Below are 20,374 nucleotides of genomic sequence, written 5' to 3' on the forward strand. Positions count from 1 at the left end.
GTAATCTTCCTTTTCAGAATACTATAAGGCAGCATTTGACTACACTACATGGGCAGAAGATGAACTCAATCTACGCAAAGGAGATGTCATCCTAGTATTAGAGAAGGTAATTGTTTTTCATGTGTTACCATATGAGAACTTCACTGAAATAAATCATAAACAACGCTGATAAACTCTGCAAACCTGCTGTCAAAAACTACTGGATTTAAAGATTATCCTCGAAGACTCTTCTTGGTTTCATCAGTGGATTTGAATCTCTAAGCTCAGCTAAGTTGGGAGGGTGATGTCAATTCATGGGTGGCTCAGTGGTTAGCACTGTTGCCTCACAGTACCAGGCACCCATGGGTGACTGTATTTGTGAATCTTGCACATTCTCCCTGTGTATGTGTAAGTTTCTTCTGGGTGCTCCAGTTTCCTCCCACAATCCAGAGATGTTCAGGTTAGGTAGACTATTCATGCTTAAATTGCCCGTAGTGTGCAGGTTGGGAAATGCATGGTTACAGGGATAGGATAGGGGGGTGGGACTAGGTGGGATGTTCAGTGTGGACTCGATGGGCTGAGTAGCCTGCTTCCACACTGTAGGGAGGTTATGATGGAAAGAGATGTTCTTGTATTAGTCAACAATTGTAAATGCTGAAAAAAAGTGTATCCACGGCCAACAGTATAAACACCTGTGCTCGGTTACTTGAGGGGAGAATTCAAATGCTTAAAATAACCCACAACTTGGCAAGAGGAGCATCTGCAGCATAACAAAACACTTTGTGCAGGTCAAACCAAAGAAAGCAAGCCAAGCAATGGATAAGTGAACAAAAGGAGATTCAAAGATCTGCATTTTGTGTGAGTTCTGATGGAGCACAGCCTGATAGGAAAGAGAGGGAGTTACAGAGCGTGAGAACAAATTTGTGAAACATTTTGTTGTCAAAAGCAGGGCAAAGAAAACAGGAAAAAGGATACAAAGCAGGGCTGGTAGATCAAAGAGCTTGGAGCTAATGGGAGGGACAAGGCCATTGAGAGGTCTTTGGATGACGACATGGCTTTTGAAATCAATGCGTGGCGCATAGCAACAAAAAAAGGTGTTTACAGAGGTTCAGGAGTGAGAGGACTTTCATCAGCCCCACACTGTTTACTTTCACTCAAACAAATCATAGTGGTCTGAAACTCCGCCACTCACCTTCAGTGTCCAAGCTTTGAATAGTCTCTCCTATATGACAAGGACATTTGGGATAGAGGAAGCTTCCTATTGTAAAGCAGAATAACTGAAAGCTGCATTGTTATTCCCAGAGGAGGTCACCTGCTAAGTACCGAGCAACTTCAACCAGTAATGTGAGTACACACGCCTATCCAGGAATGTGAGTACACACGCCTATCCAGGAATGTGAGTACACACGCCTATCCAGGAATGTGAGTACACACACCTATCCAGGAATGTGAGTACACATGTCTATTCAGTAATGTGAGTACACATGCCTATCCAGTAATGTGAGTACACACGCCTATCCAGGAATGTGAGTACACACGCCTATCCAGGAATGTGAGTACACACGCCTATCCAGGAATGTGAGTACACACGCCAATCCAGGAATGTGAGTACACACGCCTATCCAGGAATGTGAGTACACACGCCTATCCAGTAATGTGAGTATACATGTCTATCCAGTAATATGAGTACACATGCCTATCCAGGAATGTGAGTACACATGTCTATTCAGTAATGTGAGTACACATGCCTATCCAGGAATGTGAGTACACACGCCTATCCAGTAATGTGAGTACACATGTCTATCCAGTAACATGAGTACACATGCCTATCCAGGAATGTGAGTACACATGTCTATTCAGTAATGTGAGTACACATGTCTATTCAGTAATGTGAATACACATGCCTATCCAGTAATGTGAGTATACATGTCTATCCAGTAATATGAGTACACATGCCTATCCAGTAATGTGAGTACACATGTCTACCCAGTAATGTGAGTACACATGTCTATCCAGTAATATGAGTACACATGCCTATCCAGGAATGTGAGTAAACACGTCTATTCAGTAATGTGAGTACACATGTTTATCCAGTAATGTGAGTACACATATCTATCCAATAATGTGAGTACACATGCCTACCCAGTAATGTGTGTACACATGTCTATCCAGTAATGTCAGTACACACGCCTATCCAGGAATGTGAGTACACACACCTATCCAGGAATGTGAGTACATATGTCTATCCAGTAATGTGAGTACACATGCCTATCCAGTAATGTGAGTACACATGTTTATCCAGTAATGTGAGTACACATATCTATCCAGTAATGTGAGTACACATATCTATCCAGTAATGTGAGTACACATGCCTACCCAGTAATGTGTGTACACATGTCTATCCAGTAATGTCAGTACACACGCCTATCCAGGAATGTGAGTACACACACCTATCCAGGAATGTGAGTATGCATGTCTATCCAGTAATGTGAGTACATATGTCTATCCAGTAATGTGAGTACACATGCCTATCCAGGAATGTGAGTACACACGCCTATCCAGTAATGTGAGTACACATGCGTATCCAGTAATGTGAGTACACATGTCTATCCATGTCTATCCAGTAATGTCTATCCAGTAATGTGAGTACACATGCCTATCCAGGGATGTGAGTACCCATGCCTATCCAGGAATGTGAGTACCCATGCCTATCCAGTAATGTGAGTACACATGCCTATCCACGCCTATCCAGTACACATGCCTATCCAGTAATGTGAGTATACATGTCTATCCAGGAATGTGAGTACCCATGTCTATCCAGTAATGTGAATACACATGCCTATCCAGGAATGTGAGTACACATGCCTATCCAGTAATGTGAGTACACATGCCTATCCAATAGTGATAAGGCAACAGCACAGTATCATCTCACATGGGAATCTGATTTAAGCAGCAACACCAATAACTTACATTTACATTGCGCCTAACTGTAAAATGTCACATAGAGCTTTTCAGACACAAATTGGCACTTGAGTCCAGGAATGAAGTGCTAGGACAGGTCACTAAAAGCTTAGTTTAAGAGATCAGGTTTAATATTTGAAATCCTAACATTACTTTAACAATTCTTTTTAAGTCTTTAAAATTTATTTCTAATTTTTTTTTAAAAAACTCAAGTATAAATTTATTTCTGTACAAATTTAAATGTGTTCAAATTTGCTGCTGAGCTGCAAGTATATTGGTGTGAATCTGTCCGCAGTAAGTATTCTGAAAATAGAAGCCAAATGCAGTGGTAGGTTTGGTGACGACTGCATTGACCATCCTATTTCATTTTTTCAGCAGCAGTTTTTGATTCATTTCTGTTAATAGGAGACAGGAGAAGAAGGCTGGTGGGAGGGATATATGGACGGAAAGCAAGGATTATTCCCAGACAACTATGTGGTTCCTTATGTAGAAGAGGCAGAGGTGAGTGTCCTTCTGATTGCTTTTCTTGAGTCCAACGTGGCGCTGGATGAATGAGCTCACTACATGTGACGTTGGCTGGATATATTTTGAAATAAAATACTGAGACACATCAGCACTGGAATTCAGCTGGGAGCACTTTTGGGTTTGGAAAATATGGGGTACTCCCATACTGGAATGCTGAGATTCGAGAGGTCTCCCGTGTTGGACATCAAGGTTAATTTTCACAAGGCCAGTGAATTATGGAGAATGAGAGAATCTGTGAAATGAGATTGAAGATTGAGGCACTACAATGTTCACAACAGATGCATGAAGGTGCAGCTCAAAACAGGAAATCCTGGAGAAACCTGCATTTGTGAAGAGAGAAACAAACACTTTGAGTCCGATATGATTTTCTTCCATTCCACCCGCTCTGTCTCTCTCACCACAGATGCTGCCAGACCTGCTGAGTTTCTCCAGCACTGTGCTTTTATTTCAGATCGCCAGCATATTCCTTTTAGTGTGAAGAATGAGGATGAGGAGGAATCTGTAGCCAGGTGGAGCAGGAGGTTGGACAGGTCAGTTGGATCAACTATGGATGGCCAGCTCTCTCTCTCTCTCTGTGTGAAGGATATTAGTGAGCCACTTGGACATTGTCAACAGCCCAACAGCCCCTCTAGTTGAGAATGAGTGCAGAGCTTAATAATTTTGAATTCGCACAATGTGTGTGACATCGGTGGAATTGATGTTTATTTCCCATCTCAGGGTCAATCTGTTTACTCTCTGAAGTGACCAGTTAAGCATTGATCTGGCTGAGGTACAGACTGTAAGACTTAATTACCCAGTATTTCTGTAGTGCCTATGTTACAGTTTTAGGTCTCTTTCATCCTTCTTTCACAAGGTTGCTCTGATAGTTATGCGTTAAAGTACTCCCATGAGGAAATCTCAGTAAAGGAGTTAGGACACCATGTTGAGGTTGTACAAGACATTGGGGATGCCTCTTCTGGAATACTTGTCCAGTTCTGGTCATCCTGTGATAGGAAGGATATTCTTAAGCTAGAGACGGTAGAGAAGAGATTTACCAAAATGTTGCTTGGTATGGACAGGGTTTGAGTTATATAGAAAGGCTGGATAGGCTCTGACTTTTTTCACTGGAGCATAGGAATTTGAGGGGTGACCTTGTAGAAGTTTATAAAATCATGAGGGGTATAGTTAAGGTGAAGGGTGGGCATCTTTTCTCTAGAATAAGGGATTTCAAGACTAGGGGGCATATTTTTAAGGTGAGAGGAGAAAGATTTAATAAAGACATGAAGGGCAACTTCTTTACACAGAGAATGGTTTATGTGTGGAATGAACTGCCAGAGGAAGTGGTGGATGTGGATACAGTTACAAGATTTAAAAGTCAATCACATGAGTACATGTTTACAAAATGTTTGGAGGGATATGGGCCAAGCACAGGCATTTGGGCCCTAATTTAGTTTGTGATTAGTGTTGGCATGGACTGGTTGGGCCGAAGGGTCTGTTTCTGTGCTGTATGACTCTATGACTCTATTCCAGAACTTTGAGAATGTCTATTTTATCCATGTTCTGTAACATGCCTTGAAGATGTTGAAGTGTGTCCTATATTTCCACTGGGGGGGGGGTCATTTCATTCTCTGACAGTTTGACTGCATCTCACATCCTTACAAAAGATACAAGAATGGGACAAATTTGTAAAGTAGACCATGAGCCAAAGGATGGAATAATGAGCCACTTTAAGCACCCAAGTTTAATAGATGTAGTCACTTAACTACTTTCGATTCTAACATTTCTGATTATAGTATCTTCAGTGTTCTGCTTATGTGCTCCCTATCAGTTCACACCTGGTTACAAAGTCAACATAAGGAAATAACCAAAGTGAAATATTGCTAATGCGGCAATTTTGAAACATTCAACAGGCCTGGAAATAGCTATGGGAAAGAGGAGCAGAATTAATGTTTCAGGTTGATAATTTTAATGTTCAGTTAATGTTCTGCGTGCATTAACCATTCCAATTTTCTCTAAGTGGCTTTAAATTTGTATGGAGCTCTGTTAGCCATTTAAATGAAGCTGGATAGATTGCATGAAGTCTTGTTCAGGCTAATCATAACTGACAATATTCTCGTCATATTGTAGAGCACTGAAGTCACATCATTCTTACAGTGTCACAAATCTGTCTGCTACAACTAGTCAGGTTTGTATGCTGCAAATAATAGATCAGGTAACTAGCTCCTCAATAAGAAAAATGAAAGCAAAATAGATTGCTACATGGGTGATAATTTTCAAACCAGCCGCTGGTAATGAGCCTGAGTAAATCAGTTGCTTTTTCGCCATTCCAATTATTATTTACTAATATCAAGTCTCCTGCTCTGCAAAATAATGTCATGGATGCAGGAACTTCAATACCTGCTCAAGAGAGCAGCTGCAACTTCAGGTTAATGTGATCCAGAGATGACAGCACTGACTCAGTATTCCCCTGTTGTATGAGCCTTGTTTTTTTTTGGGCTCGGTTCCTGAGGCAGACTTTGGGCATGGTGTAAGGAGGGTTATGTTTGATCTGTGAAGGAGTGGGCAGTGGGCTTGAATAAAGAAAGTTAACATCACTTTTTTTGTTTAACAACTTGGTCTCACTGATATAGAAATGGAGTTATGAAACTTGAAAGGATTCAGAAAAGATTTACAAGGATATTGCCAGGGTTGAAGGGTTTAGGTTGTAGGGAGAGGCTGAATACGCTGGGGCTGTTTTCCCTGGAGAGTCGGAGGCTGAGGGGTGACCTTATAGAGGTTTATAAAATCATGAGGGGCATGGATTGGGTAAATAGTCAAGATCTTTTTCCCTGGGAAAGGGGTGTTCAAAACTAGAGGGTATAGGTTCAAGGTGAGAGGGGAAAGATTTGAAAAGGACCTAAGGGGCAACCTTTTCACGCAGAGGGTGGTACGTGTAAGGAATGAACTGCCAGAGGAAGTGGTGGAGGCTGGTACAAGTATAACATTTAAAAGGCATCTGGATGAGTACGTGAATAGGAAGGGTTTAGAGGGATATGGGCCAAGCACTGGTAAATGGGACTAGATGAGTTTAGGATATCTGGTTGGCATGGATGAGTTGGACCAAAGGGTCTGCTTCCATGCTGTACATCTCTATGACTCTAATTTATCTCTGTTTTAAATGCAGATGAGCAAGGACTTCCCTCCAGGAGTCAAAACAGATGTGGATCTGTGTAAGTAAAGGCCCATATTACAAACCATCTGCTTAAACATAGGCGAGGTAGAAACATCAGAGTGTACTCATTAGAAACATATTGGACTGGCCATTTTCAACCTGGAAGTCAAAGGCAGTGTCTGAGTTGAAGCGCCACAACCAATGCACCAATAACCGAACCACTCAGTTCACCAATTAACTAGCTAACCTGATTTGTCACTCTGTAGCAATTCTCGTGACTCAATGCTGAGAACTGAGGGAGTTCAAGGATCTGGCAGAGAAAATCCTGATGCATTATGCTCCCACTGCATTGGAGCAAAAGTCCAAGTTTAGTGCTTAAGAAGAAATTGGGTATTTATTCATCTGAGAGACGTGACCATTTTAAGCCATATGAATTCAAAATCAGCAGTGATATTGCCTGATTAGATATGACAAGGGTTGAATTAATCGCCCCCTGCACATCCATACAGCAATCCAGGTAAGTCCAACACTAGCTAAATGTAGAGTAAAGGAGCTCCAATACTTGTTCCCTCAAACGTTCCCAGGGTAGCTACAACATGGGTTGGAATCTAAATAAAGTTCGCTTTACATTGTCCTGTCGAACATTTCCAGGGTAGATATATGTGTATTCAAATGTAGAAAAGTGGGAGAAGCTGAACCAAAAGTTTTGTAAAGTCTGAAAGACCAACTGAAAAGGTGACGACTGAAAATTGACACTGATTACAAGCCCAAGACATGTCCAAGCTGATATAATTACTGGGTGTTTCACAATGAAACTGTAGATTGACCTACTTGAATATGAGATAATAACCAATTAAGAGGCTGAAAGGCTAAGGGAGCATATTAAAAGTCAAAAGCACTAAACTGTTGATATATTTCTGAGTTAGGGAGAGCCTAAGAAGCTGCTGCTAATGGAAATGTTAACTTCTTTTCATTATAAGCAAGATATGTTGGCATACATTGAAAATACCATTCTTAGATTATTGATCTATTAAAAAAAAAGGCAAAGTACCATTTGCATTTCATTCACCCTCCCATGACCAACACCCCAAATCACAGAGGGATTTACCTCCTCCTCCACATCCAGTACATCCCAGACACCTTGCTCCCCTTCCACAGAGACAATTGCCTTCTCTGTCCCACCCAATTCATATGGCGCACTCCAATCCCCCTTTCACCCAGGGCATTGGGACTGGTGAACTTGGTCCTCCGGAGATGAGTTGCCTGTGAAACCAGATGGGCAGTGGTATCTGGCTACCATTCTCATGTTTAATTCATGTTATTTGTCCACTAACATGACCATGTTACTAGTACACCCTGAAGAAATCTACATCTCTGCATTTAAACCATCATTCTCTCTGCCAATGCCAACAATCTATACATCTGTACAATCATATCCTCCATCTAGACCGCTACACCCTTGATGCACATTATCACATCTTCTGTCTAGACAACTGGAGACTCTATCTACTACATCGCACCCTCCAACATGGTCTCCATCCACCTCAGCGCACACACTGTCTATGGGCATCTTTTCCTCTGTCTATTCCCAATATGCCCACTGTCTGTAACACACGTGCCTGACATAACTCTCTGTACAAGGAATCATGTTGATGCCAAAGACACTGTGCCATTTGGCAGTCCCTGGAACAGAATCCCTCACCAGTTCTCTTGTCGGCTTGTACTCCTTTCAGTGAACGCAGTCCGTGTTGTGATGGGGAAGGCTGTAACCTGATTGCAGCTACTTCCTCGCTGTCTTGCCAGCCGTGACTGAGATCGGCAGGCCACAGTTAGGAACGGGGCACCATAGCACCGTGTGCAGCAACCTGTCTGAAGTTGCTCAAAGGGTGTTGTTACACAGTGAAGTTTGTATGGAACAAACCCTAGAAGCAGAGTCCAGAGAGAAATGCAATAGATGCACGACCTGAAAATAAAGATGGGCAACAATACGATTCTAAAGGGTTTGCAGCATGGGAGTTCTACAGAGCCAAAACAAAGCAAGGATAGTTTCAAGAAGGTAAGCACTTCCATAGCATTGGTCAATAGGCCCCCTGGGATAGGAATTGAACCCAAATCTGGATTGGACAATGGATCTCCTCCCCAGGATCACAAATCTTACTCCCACCAGGATTAAGTGCCTAATTCACGTCAAAAGGAAGATTGTTTAGTTTTCAGATAGCACAGATTGCACAAGCCATCAGTCAGTAATTGGACCTCGAATGTATTATTATGGAGCACGGGGACCCACAGTAAGGATTTGGGGGCATCACAAGCCTATAAAGCAGTTTGACCTACTTCTGCGTGGGATGACAGGGCCCTGGGCAGATTCAAGGCTTCTCTTTATATGGCATTGCTGGGCTTCGAAAGGAATGGTGTGGGTTATGCGGCCTGTTTTCACTGTGCTCAGGAAGCTGCACAAAACCACACAACATGTGACTAAACCTGTGGGCTGTCAGCCAGCCTGTACTAAACGGCAGTCTGCAAGCTGACACGCCACTTTGCAGCAAGACGCACCAAGGGAGTTTGGACTCAGGCCTTAGGTTCGGGTTTGTACTGAGTGTGAGCAGGGGAAGGTGGGGAGGAGTGCTGACAATGGGGCTGGGGAAGTAAGATCTTGACTCTGAAACAGGAACTTGTAAGATCCAAGAATTTTCCTCCTCGGTCTAAATTTATAAAGCATTAAGAAGCTCAGATAGTTCCAATCTGCCATTTCCTAAGTTGGAGATATGATTTAAACTTGAAGATACTTGAAGCTATGGCACTCGGAATCCATGGATGTCACGTTCAAATCAGTTTCTGATTACACTGTACTTTCGCACCTTTGCTTCATCTGTGTGTGAGACAAGACCTGTGTTTGACAGCTGGCGCCTTTTTGAGTCCTTACTTCATTTCAGCTTCTAAACCTGACAGCATGGCATCAGTGAAGAACCCAGAACAGATCGCCTGGAAAATTGACAACAAAGGTAAGTGCAGAAAGTCATACTATCCGTGAGCATGACTGTAAAGAGCAGGGGCTAGAAAAGGACCTCACTCACACTTACAGCTTTTGTTTTTGGCATTGTCTAATTCCCTGACTGTACTTTTAGCCAGAAGCCTAAAGTTGAGGGAATGCCTTATAATTGGTGCAATATAAAAGTCTATTGTTTTTATATGGTACCCAGTGAATGTTAACACTTGGGTACTGGAGGGTTTATGTAGGCTGTTCTGCCAACATTTAACTGCTGGGACTAATCTGTTCATTATTAAACAAAGCAAAGCCAAGTCCACAGTTTGACGGGTGCTAGTGAGTTCACAGTCTCTTTCACAATGAAGTGAATAGTAAGTGAAGCTGGTAGAGATGTGGTCCTACACTGTCAGGTAAAGTCAGAATTAAAAAATCACACAAATCAGGTTATAGTCCAACAGGTTTATTTGGAAGCACAAACTTTCAGAGTACTGCTCCTTCATCAGGTATTTGTCCCAAACAGCTACCTGTGCCAAACCTGATGAAGGAGCAGCACTCTGAAAGTTTGTGCTTCCAAATAAACCTGTTGGACTATAACCTGGTGTTCTGTGATTTCTAACTTTGTCCAACACCGGCATCTCCAGATAAAGTCAAGGAAGCGCTCACACACTTTGATTGACAAGGCTTCTTATTTGACAGTGCATGGTGGCCAAGCGTCTTGGTCCAGAGAAATTCACCTTACTGCAGGAGGGACTGGAAATGATTGGCCCTGGGCTGACCGGTCAATGACTAGCAATGATATGAACCAGCTGAAAAGTACTGAACAGGTCGACTGTCCAGCCCAGTGCCAGTCATTTCTATTGAGGATGAATGGATCCTATTTTAATTGTGAACAATTCTGGTCATCATCCTAGGCCCTTCTGCTGGGGTTGGTCTTCAACTCTTGCAATTACAAGGTGAAAGAATTGGTGCTGACATCCACATGAGGCCCAAACATCAATAGGTATTAGGTTAAAGCAGGTAACCAAAGGGTTCAATCTTGTCATATTTTGGCGAAGTGTCAATTTTGTTGAGTTTTGGGGAGGGTTTGAATGATGGAGCAAACTTAAAGGGCCAAATGGCCTACTCCTGCTCCTATTTTTGACGTTTTACTCTGTAAGGCCAAGTGAGTTTTCTCACTGTATCATCCCAAACTCACTTCATTGACCACCTAACCAGGCCCCATCACCAGTGCACTTGTCCAATGAAAGGCTGATTCCACCACGCTGAAGAACTCACCAGTGTCAGGATATCTCGGAATGAACTGTCCTCCCTGGCACCGGTGGCATCTTTAAAAGGCCGCTGTGTAGCCAGACAAGCATTGTCAGAGTGAAGCCACCCTGCATGGTCCATGGTATTTGCTGTGGGCATGGCACAGAAGGGGGATCTGGCATGTCACTCTATCAACCTGGAGGTCTTGGTGGATGGTATTTTGCAAAGCACGGTGATCCTCTCCCCCCAGGCCTAGCATTGGAGATCATGATACCAGACTGTGCCAGCCTGCTCTGAGATTATCAACCCTGGTTTGTGAAATCCCAGCCACCTGGAGGGATGCCCCATACTGGGGGAAAAAGGTCATTCTACTGAGTACCAGCTTCTCCCTGTTACCTCACATCCATTCAGTCTCTGCAACTGCATCTACCTCTCACTGAGGCTCAGGCTCTACCACTCTCAAACTATTGTCTGCAACATCTCCCCTCACCTGCCCTCACACCCCTCAGCTCCTGGCACCACTCACCTGATGTACCCTCTGTGTTCCCTCCACACTCACTCAGGACACTTGCCACCCTTTCCTCACCTATGCCGGCACTAACAGTTGTGCCCATCACTTTCACCTCACCCAATCCCTCCCTTTCTCACATTTCAGCAGCCCACAATTGGACAGGAAGTGGCGAGACAGGTGGGTGGCTTCCGAACATTTGGCTCCTTAGCCCTTCCAAGGAGTGGTTCCTGATCCTGACCACCCCAAGCAGCTGACTGACCGTGTCCAAACCCCTGGGTTGGCATCAGAGACTGGCACTGACTCACTGTGTCCGGACTTCCGGAGGGAAGGCTATCTCCTTTGATGTGAAGCATGACAAGCTTTCTGGCTTTGTATCAGCATTAATTGGCAAGGAAAGATAGAAGCACTGTGGTAGCTCTGGCAGCGGGGTCAAAGTGCATCAATATAAGGCAAGGCAAGGCAATGCGACACAGGAATGATGCAAGCATCTGGATGAGCTCTGTGCTGAAATGGATTTTCAGGTGTCTCATCTTGTTTCCCTTTGGTTACTGCAAGAGTTCTGCAGAGGCTCTCTTATTCTGTTTGTCAGGCTCATCTCTGGTTCTGAAGAAGGGTCACTGGACCCGAAACATTAACTCTGATTTCTCTCCACAGGTGCTGCCAGACCTGCTGAGTCTTTCCAGCAATTTCTGATTTTGGTTTTGGTACTTTCTGGTGGTCTGGTTACATAAGGTCTTTCCGTCCTTCAACTGCTGCATAGTCCTCAATGTTGGCTTTCGCAGTTGACACATCATCCACAGTTTCCGCCATGTTTGTTCCATCATCTGAAAGTAGTTCATACAGAAAACAGATGCAAGAATAGGCCACTCAGCCCTTCAAACCTGCTCAACCATTCCTCATGATCACGTCTGATCATCCAACTTGTTAACACATTCCTGCTCATCCCCCATATCCTTTGATTCCTTTAGCCCCAGAGCTATATCTATCTTCATATTGAAATTATATAATGTTTTGTCCTTGACTGCATTCCCTGGCAGACTCACCACTATCTGTGGTGAAGAAATTTCTCCTCATCTCAATTCTGAATCGTTTACCTGTATCCTTAGACTGTGGCCCTTGGTTCTGGACTCCGTGCCATGAGAAATATCTTTCCAACATCTGGGTCCTGTTCGAATTTTATAGATTTCTATTAGATTTTCCTTCATACTCCTGAACTTCGGTGAGTATAATCCTAACCAAGAGTCGAGAGTGTGATGCTGTAAAAGCACAGCAGGTCAGGCAGCATCCGAGGAGCAGGAGAATCGACGTTTTGGTCAAAAACCCTTCATCAGGAATGAGGCCTGACCTGCAGTGCTTTTCCAGCACCACACTCTCAACTCTCATCTCCAGCATCTGCAGTCCTCACTTTCTCCTATGATCCTAATCAATTCAACCTCTGAAGTCCCTGAAATTGACCAAAACACTACTGCAGTCCCATATTGTTCCTTCCTTTATCTAGACTCTGGCACTGCCAGGAGTTTCTACTCAGGTCAATCTGTGGATTTGTTTCTGTTGATTCCTCAGTGGTTATGACCATGCCTTTCTCTAGCTAAGAAGCTTATTCAAGGAAATAGACTTGGGCTTTTTGGCAGTATGCATTGTGTTGTGTTATTTTATAGTGGCATCCTCCTTCCCCACTCTCACCATCTTCTCCTTCAGCTGGTCACCAATCCTTGTAGTGCCTTGGTGTTGCACACCCATCTATCTCAGATCAGTCAATGGGAGTTTGAGAGTCTCCTATTTTGGCTAATCATTGTTGTTAGTGTTGTCATGTTCTGTGTGCCCTTTGACATGCTCCCTGAAGACTGGTATACTCTCCTTAAGGTCTTCCTATGGCTGATGGTATGGGATATCATTGTTGGAAGTTCTTCAAAGCTGTCTGCATCCAACAGAGTTTTCTCTGCTATAGTGTATGTGGTGTGTGTATATTTAAGGACTTTGTGAAAAACTGGAAGGTTATTAAATTGTGTAGATGTTTCCAGAATGAGCAGTGGTTTTACTGAGGGAGAAGGCAACTTTTGTTTTTTTGGAAAATGAGATCAAGAGCTTAGTGTGAGCTGTGATCCACTTGCACGTACAGAAAGCCACTAACTTTGGGGGAGAGAAAACAGCTCAGCAAAGCTTCTAGAGTGATACGAGAAAGGAAGTTATTACTCTTACTTGGTGCAAGAGTTGTCTTTGGAAGAGATTCTGTGGCCTTTTGCTGATGGTTGCCTTTTGTCTTGGTTTTGCTTCAAAAATCTGAGAAGTCAGAATGAAGAAAAATCTCCAATGTTGCAAATCTCTCTCTCCCTTTCTTGGGTGGAGTGTTTGACAACCTGACTATGTTTCTGCATCTCAGTATTTTGTCAATCTTTTAAACTCTGTGAAGCTGATCTGTGATCACTTTCAAAGACCTGAAACTCGCTTCAGTTAGACTCGAAACGTCAGCTCTTTTCTCTCCTCACAGATGCTGCCAGACCTGTTGAGATTTTCCAGCAGTTTCTGTTTTGGCTTGAAGCTAGCTTGATTTCTATCTGAACCAAATACAGTTTCAAATATCTTCCATCAGTTTACAGCTATCAACAATCCAAGTTTGTCAACAAGAAATCCAGTGGATTATGAGATCAATCTTTTGTTTTCAGACCCGTAATTTCATCATCTTCAAATATCATCTCTGCAGAGTCTTTGTGTCCTTTATGTTGTTTGAGTGTTGGGTGACATGGTGGTTCAGTGGTTAACACTGCTGCCTCACAGAGCCAGGTGTCCAGATGTGATTCCCTCCTTGGGTGGCTGTGCGTGTTTTATGCCACAGTCCAGGTTAGGTGGATGGCCATGCTAAATTGCCCATAGTGTCCAGAGATGTGTAGGCTAGGTTGGTTAGCTATGGGAAATGCAGGGTTAGAGGAAGTGGGTGAGTCTGGGTGGGGTACCCTTCAGAGGGTCGGTGTGGATTTGGTAGGCCACTGTAAGGATTTGATAATTCTAAAAAGTAATATAGCTCAATATGTTAATAATAGTTTAGATATTGCTCAGTTTTACCACCTACCCTTGGAAATTAGTTTTGGTTTGTCATAAATAAATGATTTTTAGAGGAGGAGGAGACTAGAAGAGCTTCATTGCATAGGATCTGAGAGAAGGGAGATGCTGCTCCATTACTGAGCTTAAGTCTTGTTGCACATGGTTTTTGGAAATTAGTTTTATTTTATAGCAAATGGATTAGTATTGAGATCATTAAAAAGAAATTAGTCTCTTAGCAAAACTGCAAAAGAAAAATAATCAGCTGTTTTGTCGATTTGATTGAATCAAAAACTGTGCCAGCATACAGCCGACTGCCCTCGATGAAGTTCCCACTGGACTGTGAAGTCAGATCCTGGAAAGCGTCAGGAGCACTGGTCACAGCCACTGCACGTTATCTGAAAGAATGGAGATGGCTGCTCCTGGATCAAGTTGAAATCTCTACTTCTGCCCTTTGACGAAGAGCTCTGTGCTCCAGAAATCCTCTATCATCAGGATTAGTTCTTCTAGAAAAGACTCTTCAAATAGCTGGGAATCCTCTACTGTACGCTAATGGATCAATGTGACCCATTGATCTGATCCTCAGAACAGGAAACTTCCTGCTCTGCCACAATGGCCTCTTCTCCCACAGGAATGATAGCCCACTTCAAGAACAGGAGATACTTTGTGCTGATGGACTCCTTTGACATCACAATGGTCTTCTGCCCAAGCTGTGTGCTGCAAGCATAGTGTAACCCTGTGGTTGAGAAACTGTGCTGACTTCATAAACTGGTTCGATGACAAAACCTCATTCCCATCTGTTTAATTCTATTTTGTAGCCCCCATTGAGTCTCTGGCTACACTGATTTCGGCAATGTACAATCCTCTCTGAACAGCAGGAGGTGTAAAGGGGGTTTTATCATGCACCCTTATAATCGTTAGCTCTCACGTTAGTTTTTCCCTCAGCATCATAGTTATAATTGTATGAGAGAAATCACTCACATATAAATCTCCTCTTTTCTCGGTCTTGGATGCTTCATTTGAACTTAGGACAGTCAATGACAATGTTTTGTCTAATATCAAAACTCATGAAAAGCCTTCAATATAATGATTAAACATTAAGGAGTCCTCAGTGATTCATTGCCTTGTCAATATATCATCAGCTAGATTTCTCACCAGATACAAAATACAGTGAGCTGTTCTCTGCCTGAGGTCTTTTGGGAGAGGCTTGAAGTGATTCTGACATATTGGAAAGTTGGGCTCCAATGAGCCACTGTAGAGCCGGGTTCAGGCCCTTCTCATGGTGATGTGGCTCAGGTAGGCAAAGGGTTAACTTCATCAAGAGGTAACCTTGTGGCATATTGTGTTGGGCATGGAGTCAAAATGTCCTTTGCTAGTTCCGCATTTTGTTTGGGGCCTTTTGTCACCTGATCCTTTTTGCAACTGGTCTCTGACTGTACCTAGATGCTGGGTTCCTTGGCACTGGGGCCCACCTACTTCAAGATCTGTGAGTCTCGTTTATCACTGGAGTCCGCCTCTTCAGAGGTTTGATGCAATCTGCCTCCCAGAGGCTACTGATTTCGCTGAAACTGGGGCCTGTATGTTTCTCTGGCATCATCTTGCCCTGACATTTTTCTCACTGTTCGACACTGCCAGATATGAGGTTTTACTTTTGATGAGTGTCTGTCCGTTCTGTGTTTGTGGGTTTTTGCCATGTCTCACTGGGCTAGGTCTGCAGTTTTTGTTTACCTCTTTTTGTCAGACTGCTGTTTTTTCTCCCATCTTGCTTTTGCGTTGGAACATGCTGTTGGCCTTTGTATAAATTTCCTCGCCATTGCTGGATGCCACAGATACCGACAGAACAGGATTTTGTTTTCATTTACAGATGCCTCCATGCTGTATACATGCTTAGAGACAGACAAGGTACAAGTCTTGGTAGCTGGAACAATGTTTGAATGATATACATTACACACAGAGCATGAGCCGATCCTGCTTTCTCATCTAAGAGTAACATTTCTAAATATCCTATGATCTGATGTCATTGTTGGCAATTTCATTGGCTAGTTACTTGATAGCTGCTTCCTTTGGACTACAGAAGGTACACTTGAAAACTCTAAATGACCATCTGTCAGAACAGGGTGAAGGTTACAGGGACCAAACTCAAGCTTCGATGGTATAATTGAGACATTGACAATTCACGTCTTTACAACCTCTGGAAATTCCTGTGTTGCTGGCAATTAACAAGGGTTCAAAATAATCGCTGGCTGCGAGATTAAATTGCTGTTTTGAAGTTTTGTTCCAGCAGGCCAAAATTTTGTAAGAGTTTTATCTTTTTGGAAGTTATCATTTTAAAGTGTTAGTCACTGCTGTCATGATGTCAGAGTTGCTGTATAACTAATCAGCTCCTCCAGCTTCCATCTCACCAGGGTTAGCCTTGATTGTAACTCAATTACCACTCAATGTTCCATGGTCACTATCTAAACTCATGAGAATACAAAGTCGAGAGTGTGTTGCTGGAAAAGGACAGCGGGTCAGGCAACATCCGAGGAGTAGGAGAATTGACATTTCATCAGGAGTGAGGCTTATGGGTCGAGGCGGAGAGATAAATGGGAGGAGGTGGGATTTGTGGGAAGGTAGCTCAGAAAGTGATAGGTGGATGAAGGTGAGGGAGAAGGTGATAGGTCGGGGGGGGAAGTGATGGACAGGTCCGGAGGGTGGTGCAGTTCTGAGCTACCCTCCCCCAAGCCTCACCCCTGTCCCATTTAACTCTCAACCCCGACCCACAAGCCTCACTCCTGATGAAGGGCTTATGGCTGAAACATCAGCTCTCCTACTCCTCGGATGCTGCCTGACCTGCTGTGCTTTTCCAGTTCCACACTCTCAACTCTGATTCCCAGCATCTGCAGTCCTCACTTTCTCAGGAGAATACCAAGCCAGATTATGGAACCATTGCCGACAAGGTCAGCATTTGTTGCCCATTGACCTTTGAACTGAGTGGCAGAGGGCAGCTCAGAGTCAACGACATTGCTGTGGCTCTGGAGTCATATATAAGCCAGATCAGATAAGGAAAGCAGATTTCCTTCTTGAGAGAAACAGGTTTTTTCCACTTTCCATTCCTGATTTTCCTCACTGAATTTGAATCCCACCTGCCGCAGAGGTGGGATTTGGACTCATGCCTGAAGATTGGGTACTGACATTAGCACTGCACCATCTTCCTGATGGCAGTGAATTCACACAGGTGGAGGTGACCATCTGTGTACTTTCTACCCACGGGAGTTAAGATGTACATTAGCAATGGCAGTTCAGTATGTGACAAGAGGGAGTCGTTTTCTGAATACTACAGAAATAGAAGATTCAGTCATTGAATTAAAAATAAAATGCTGCAGATACTGGAAATCTGAAAGAAACACAGAGAATGCTGGAGAAGCTCATCAGGTCTGGCAGCATTTGTGGAGGGAGAAGGGCAATTATTGTTTCCAAGTCTGATTTGAATCTTTATTGATGTTGAATTGCTTTTCACTGCTCTGCTGAACTGAGGCTACATTTACTGCACTGAGTCTCAATTTGTTGCACAGTGGTTGTATTTACTGCGCTGAGCTACAATCTACACTTAGTAATGCTACAGCTATATTTCAGGGTCCCTGCTCATTCTTACATCCTCTGATTGTGGTTAACTGACAAATAACAGTAGCAATTAACTCACAGTGTCATGTTACTATAAACTATTTTGTAGTGAAGTACCAAGTGTGAGTTGCAGTACTTCCTGCTGTGGCCTCACTGGTTCATGTTAACGACGTATGAAAACATTACCAAGGAAGTGGATGTGTGAATGGGAGTAACAGACAGTCAGATATCGAGCGGGGGGGGGGCACGGTGGTGGGGGTGGGGGGTGCTGGGTGGATGGAAGCTGTGAGTAATAGGCAGAGGACAATGTAAGAGCAGAGATAGCAGGCATAGGGCAGACAGCAGTAGCTACTAGCCTCTCCTCCTGATGAAGGGCTTTAGCCCGGAACGTCGAATTTCCTGTTCCTTGGATGCTGCCTGACCTGCTGTGCTTTAACCAGCAACACATTTTCAGCTCTCCTCCTGATGAGTCTTCAGTTGCACACACTATTCCAAACTCTAAAAGGGAGTTGGCAGGATTCTACTATGACTCTGTTACAGAAACCTGAAGAGTAAGTTCTCAAAGAAGTAATACACAGGCAGGAAACCAGAAACGTGTGGGCAAAATCAAATTCTGTTAATGAATGTGTGAACATGACAAAAATTCCCCCAGCAAACTCCTAACCAGACCAACACTAACTGCTCCAGTTTTATAAAGTGAACCATCTCTGCATGCGACTTGATTCTCAAAAAACAATTAATCATTGCTTATCGCTCCCTTGTTCCTTTTTCGCTCTTTTCTCTTTCCATGATTTTCCTGGAGTCAGCAAAATTCAGCATTATAAACTACTGTCAGCATCCCTGAGAAAATTGTGGAACTAGAATGAATATAATTACTTGTTTATAATGTATAGAAAAGTTCCTATTAGTAATAAAATTATTGGAGGAGGGAAAAGGCTGCTTGACTGACAGTCAGGAGTCATCTAATCAGATACCAAAGTGGCTACTCACTTTCCAATTGTGTGGTGTTGGGGGTGGGGGTGGGGGTGGGGGTGGGGGTGGGGATGGGTGGTAATGTTAATGCCCATGAGTGGGATCATTAGAGTGACAAAGATGAGAGACCTTTTGACCCTTTCAGTTCACTCTCCCCCCACCCTGGGACATCTCACTTTCTCCCTGGACAGTGCATTCCAGCTTTCCCTGTTTTAGTGTATCTTTGTCTCTTTGACTTCCTTTCACTTTTTGGGTCATACTTGAGAAATCTTCTCACTCTCTGTTTGCCCTGTTCAATTCTCAGTGTTTTCCTCACCATACTTGGAGATAATTTTGCCTTTCTAGAAAACTCTGACGATATCAGAAGACAAATAATTAACACATTTGTGAAATTCAATTGCGTGTTATTTTACCAGCGGTGTTAGTCCATCGCAACTAAATAGGTTACTCTTGTATATGTGCCTTGTCTTGAAGGAAGTTCAACTTTATTGACTTTGTACCAAAAACAGAAGTTGCTGGAAAAGTTTGGCATCATGTCAATTGATTTCAAAACACTCTAACTGCCAGGCAAAGTCTCAACAGAATATGCACACAACACAATGTGATTAAATAAAATCCAAAACAATTGTGGATGCTGCAAATCAGAAACTAAAACAGAAGTTGTTGGAAAAGTTTGTCAGCATCAATGAAGAGAAATGAAAATTAATGTTTTAGGGTCCAGTGACCCTTCCTTAGAACCCTTCCTGAGGGAGGGTCACCAGATTCAAAACATTAACTTTGATTTCTCCACACTGATGCTGCCAGACCTGCTGAGCTTTTCCAACAACCTCTGTTTTAGTTTCTGATTTACAGTTCAATGCAGAAAAGCAATCCATTCAGATTTGTCATGCACTGACCCAAACAGGCTATGCAGCAGGCCATGCAATAAAGACCATCGAGTATCCTGCTAGATATGTATAAGTGAAGTGGTCGATGGTTCAGAATTTGGCAATGCACATGAAGATGTTGACCACATGCTTCACCATGTCAATTTATATGAAAACATCAATGACGTTAAGCCATCTGAAATGTTTGTAAAAGTTCAAACGATCTATCATCATGGAAATGATGATTATTTGATATTGAGATAAGATTGAAAGGCAAGGACTGATTAGGGATAGTCAACATGACTTTGTACATGGAAAATCATGTCTCACAAACTTGATCGAGTTTTTTGAAGAAGTAACAAAGCGGTTTGATGAGGGCAGAGCGGTAGATGTAAGGCATTCAACGATGTTCCCGATGGGAGACTGGTTAGCAAAGTTATATCTCAAGGAATACAGGGAGAACTAGCCATTTGGATATAGAACTGGCTCATAGGTAGAAGACAGAGGGTGGTGGTGGAGGTTTGTTTTTCATACTGGAGGTCTGTGACCAGTGGAGT

The 20,374-nt window shown here is 43.1% G+C and overlaps 1 protein-coding gene across 2 annotated transcripts in view; it reads left to right on the forward strand.

Moving 5' to 3' along the window:
• Positions 1–20,374, forward strand: part of sh3d21 (SH3 domain containing 21) — a 118,330-nt gene that overhangs the window by 54,112 nt on the left and 43,844 nt on the right. For both annotated transcript variants that reach the window (XM_060847537.1, XM_060847538.1), the window contains exons 8-10: positions 18–106; positions 3,346–3,441; positions 6,608–6,653. In XM_060847537.1, coding sequence (XP_060703520.1) covers positions 18–106; positions 3,346–3,441; positions 6,608–6,653 — 231 coding nt within the window. The remainder of the gene's footprint in view (positions 1–17; positions 107–3,345; positions 3,442–6,607; positions 6,654–20,374) is intronic.

Source organism: Hemiscyllium ocellatum, chromosome 30 (assembly GCF_020745735.1).
Source record: "Hemiscyllium ocellatum isolate sHemOce1 chromosome 30, sHemOce1.pat.X.cur, whole genome shotgun sequence".
NCBI lineage: Eukaryota > Metazoa > Chordata > Chondrichthyes > Orectolobiformes > Hemiscylliidae > Hemiscyllium > Hemiscyllium ocellatum.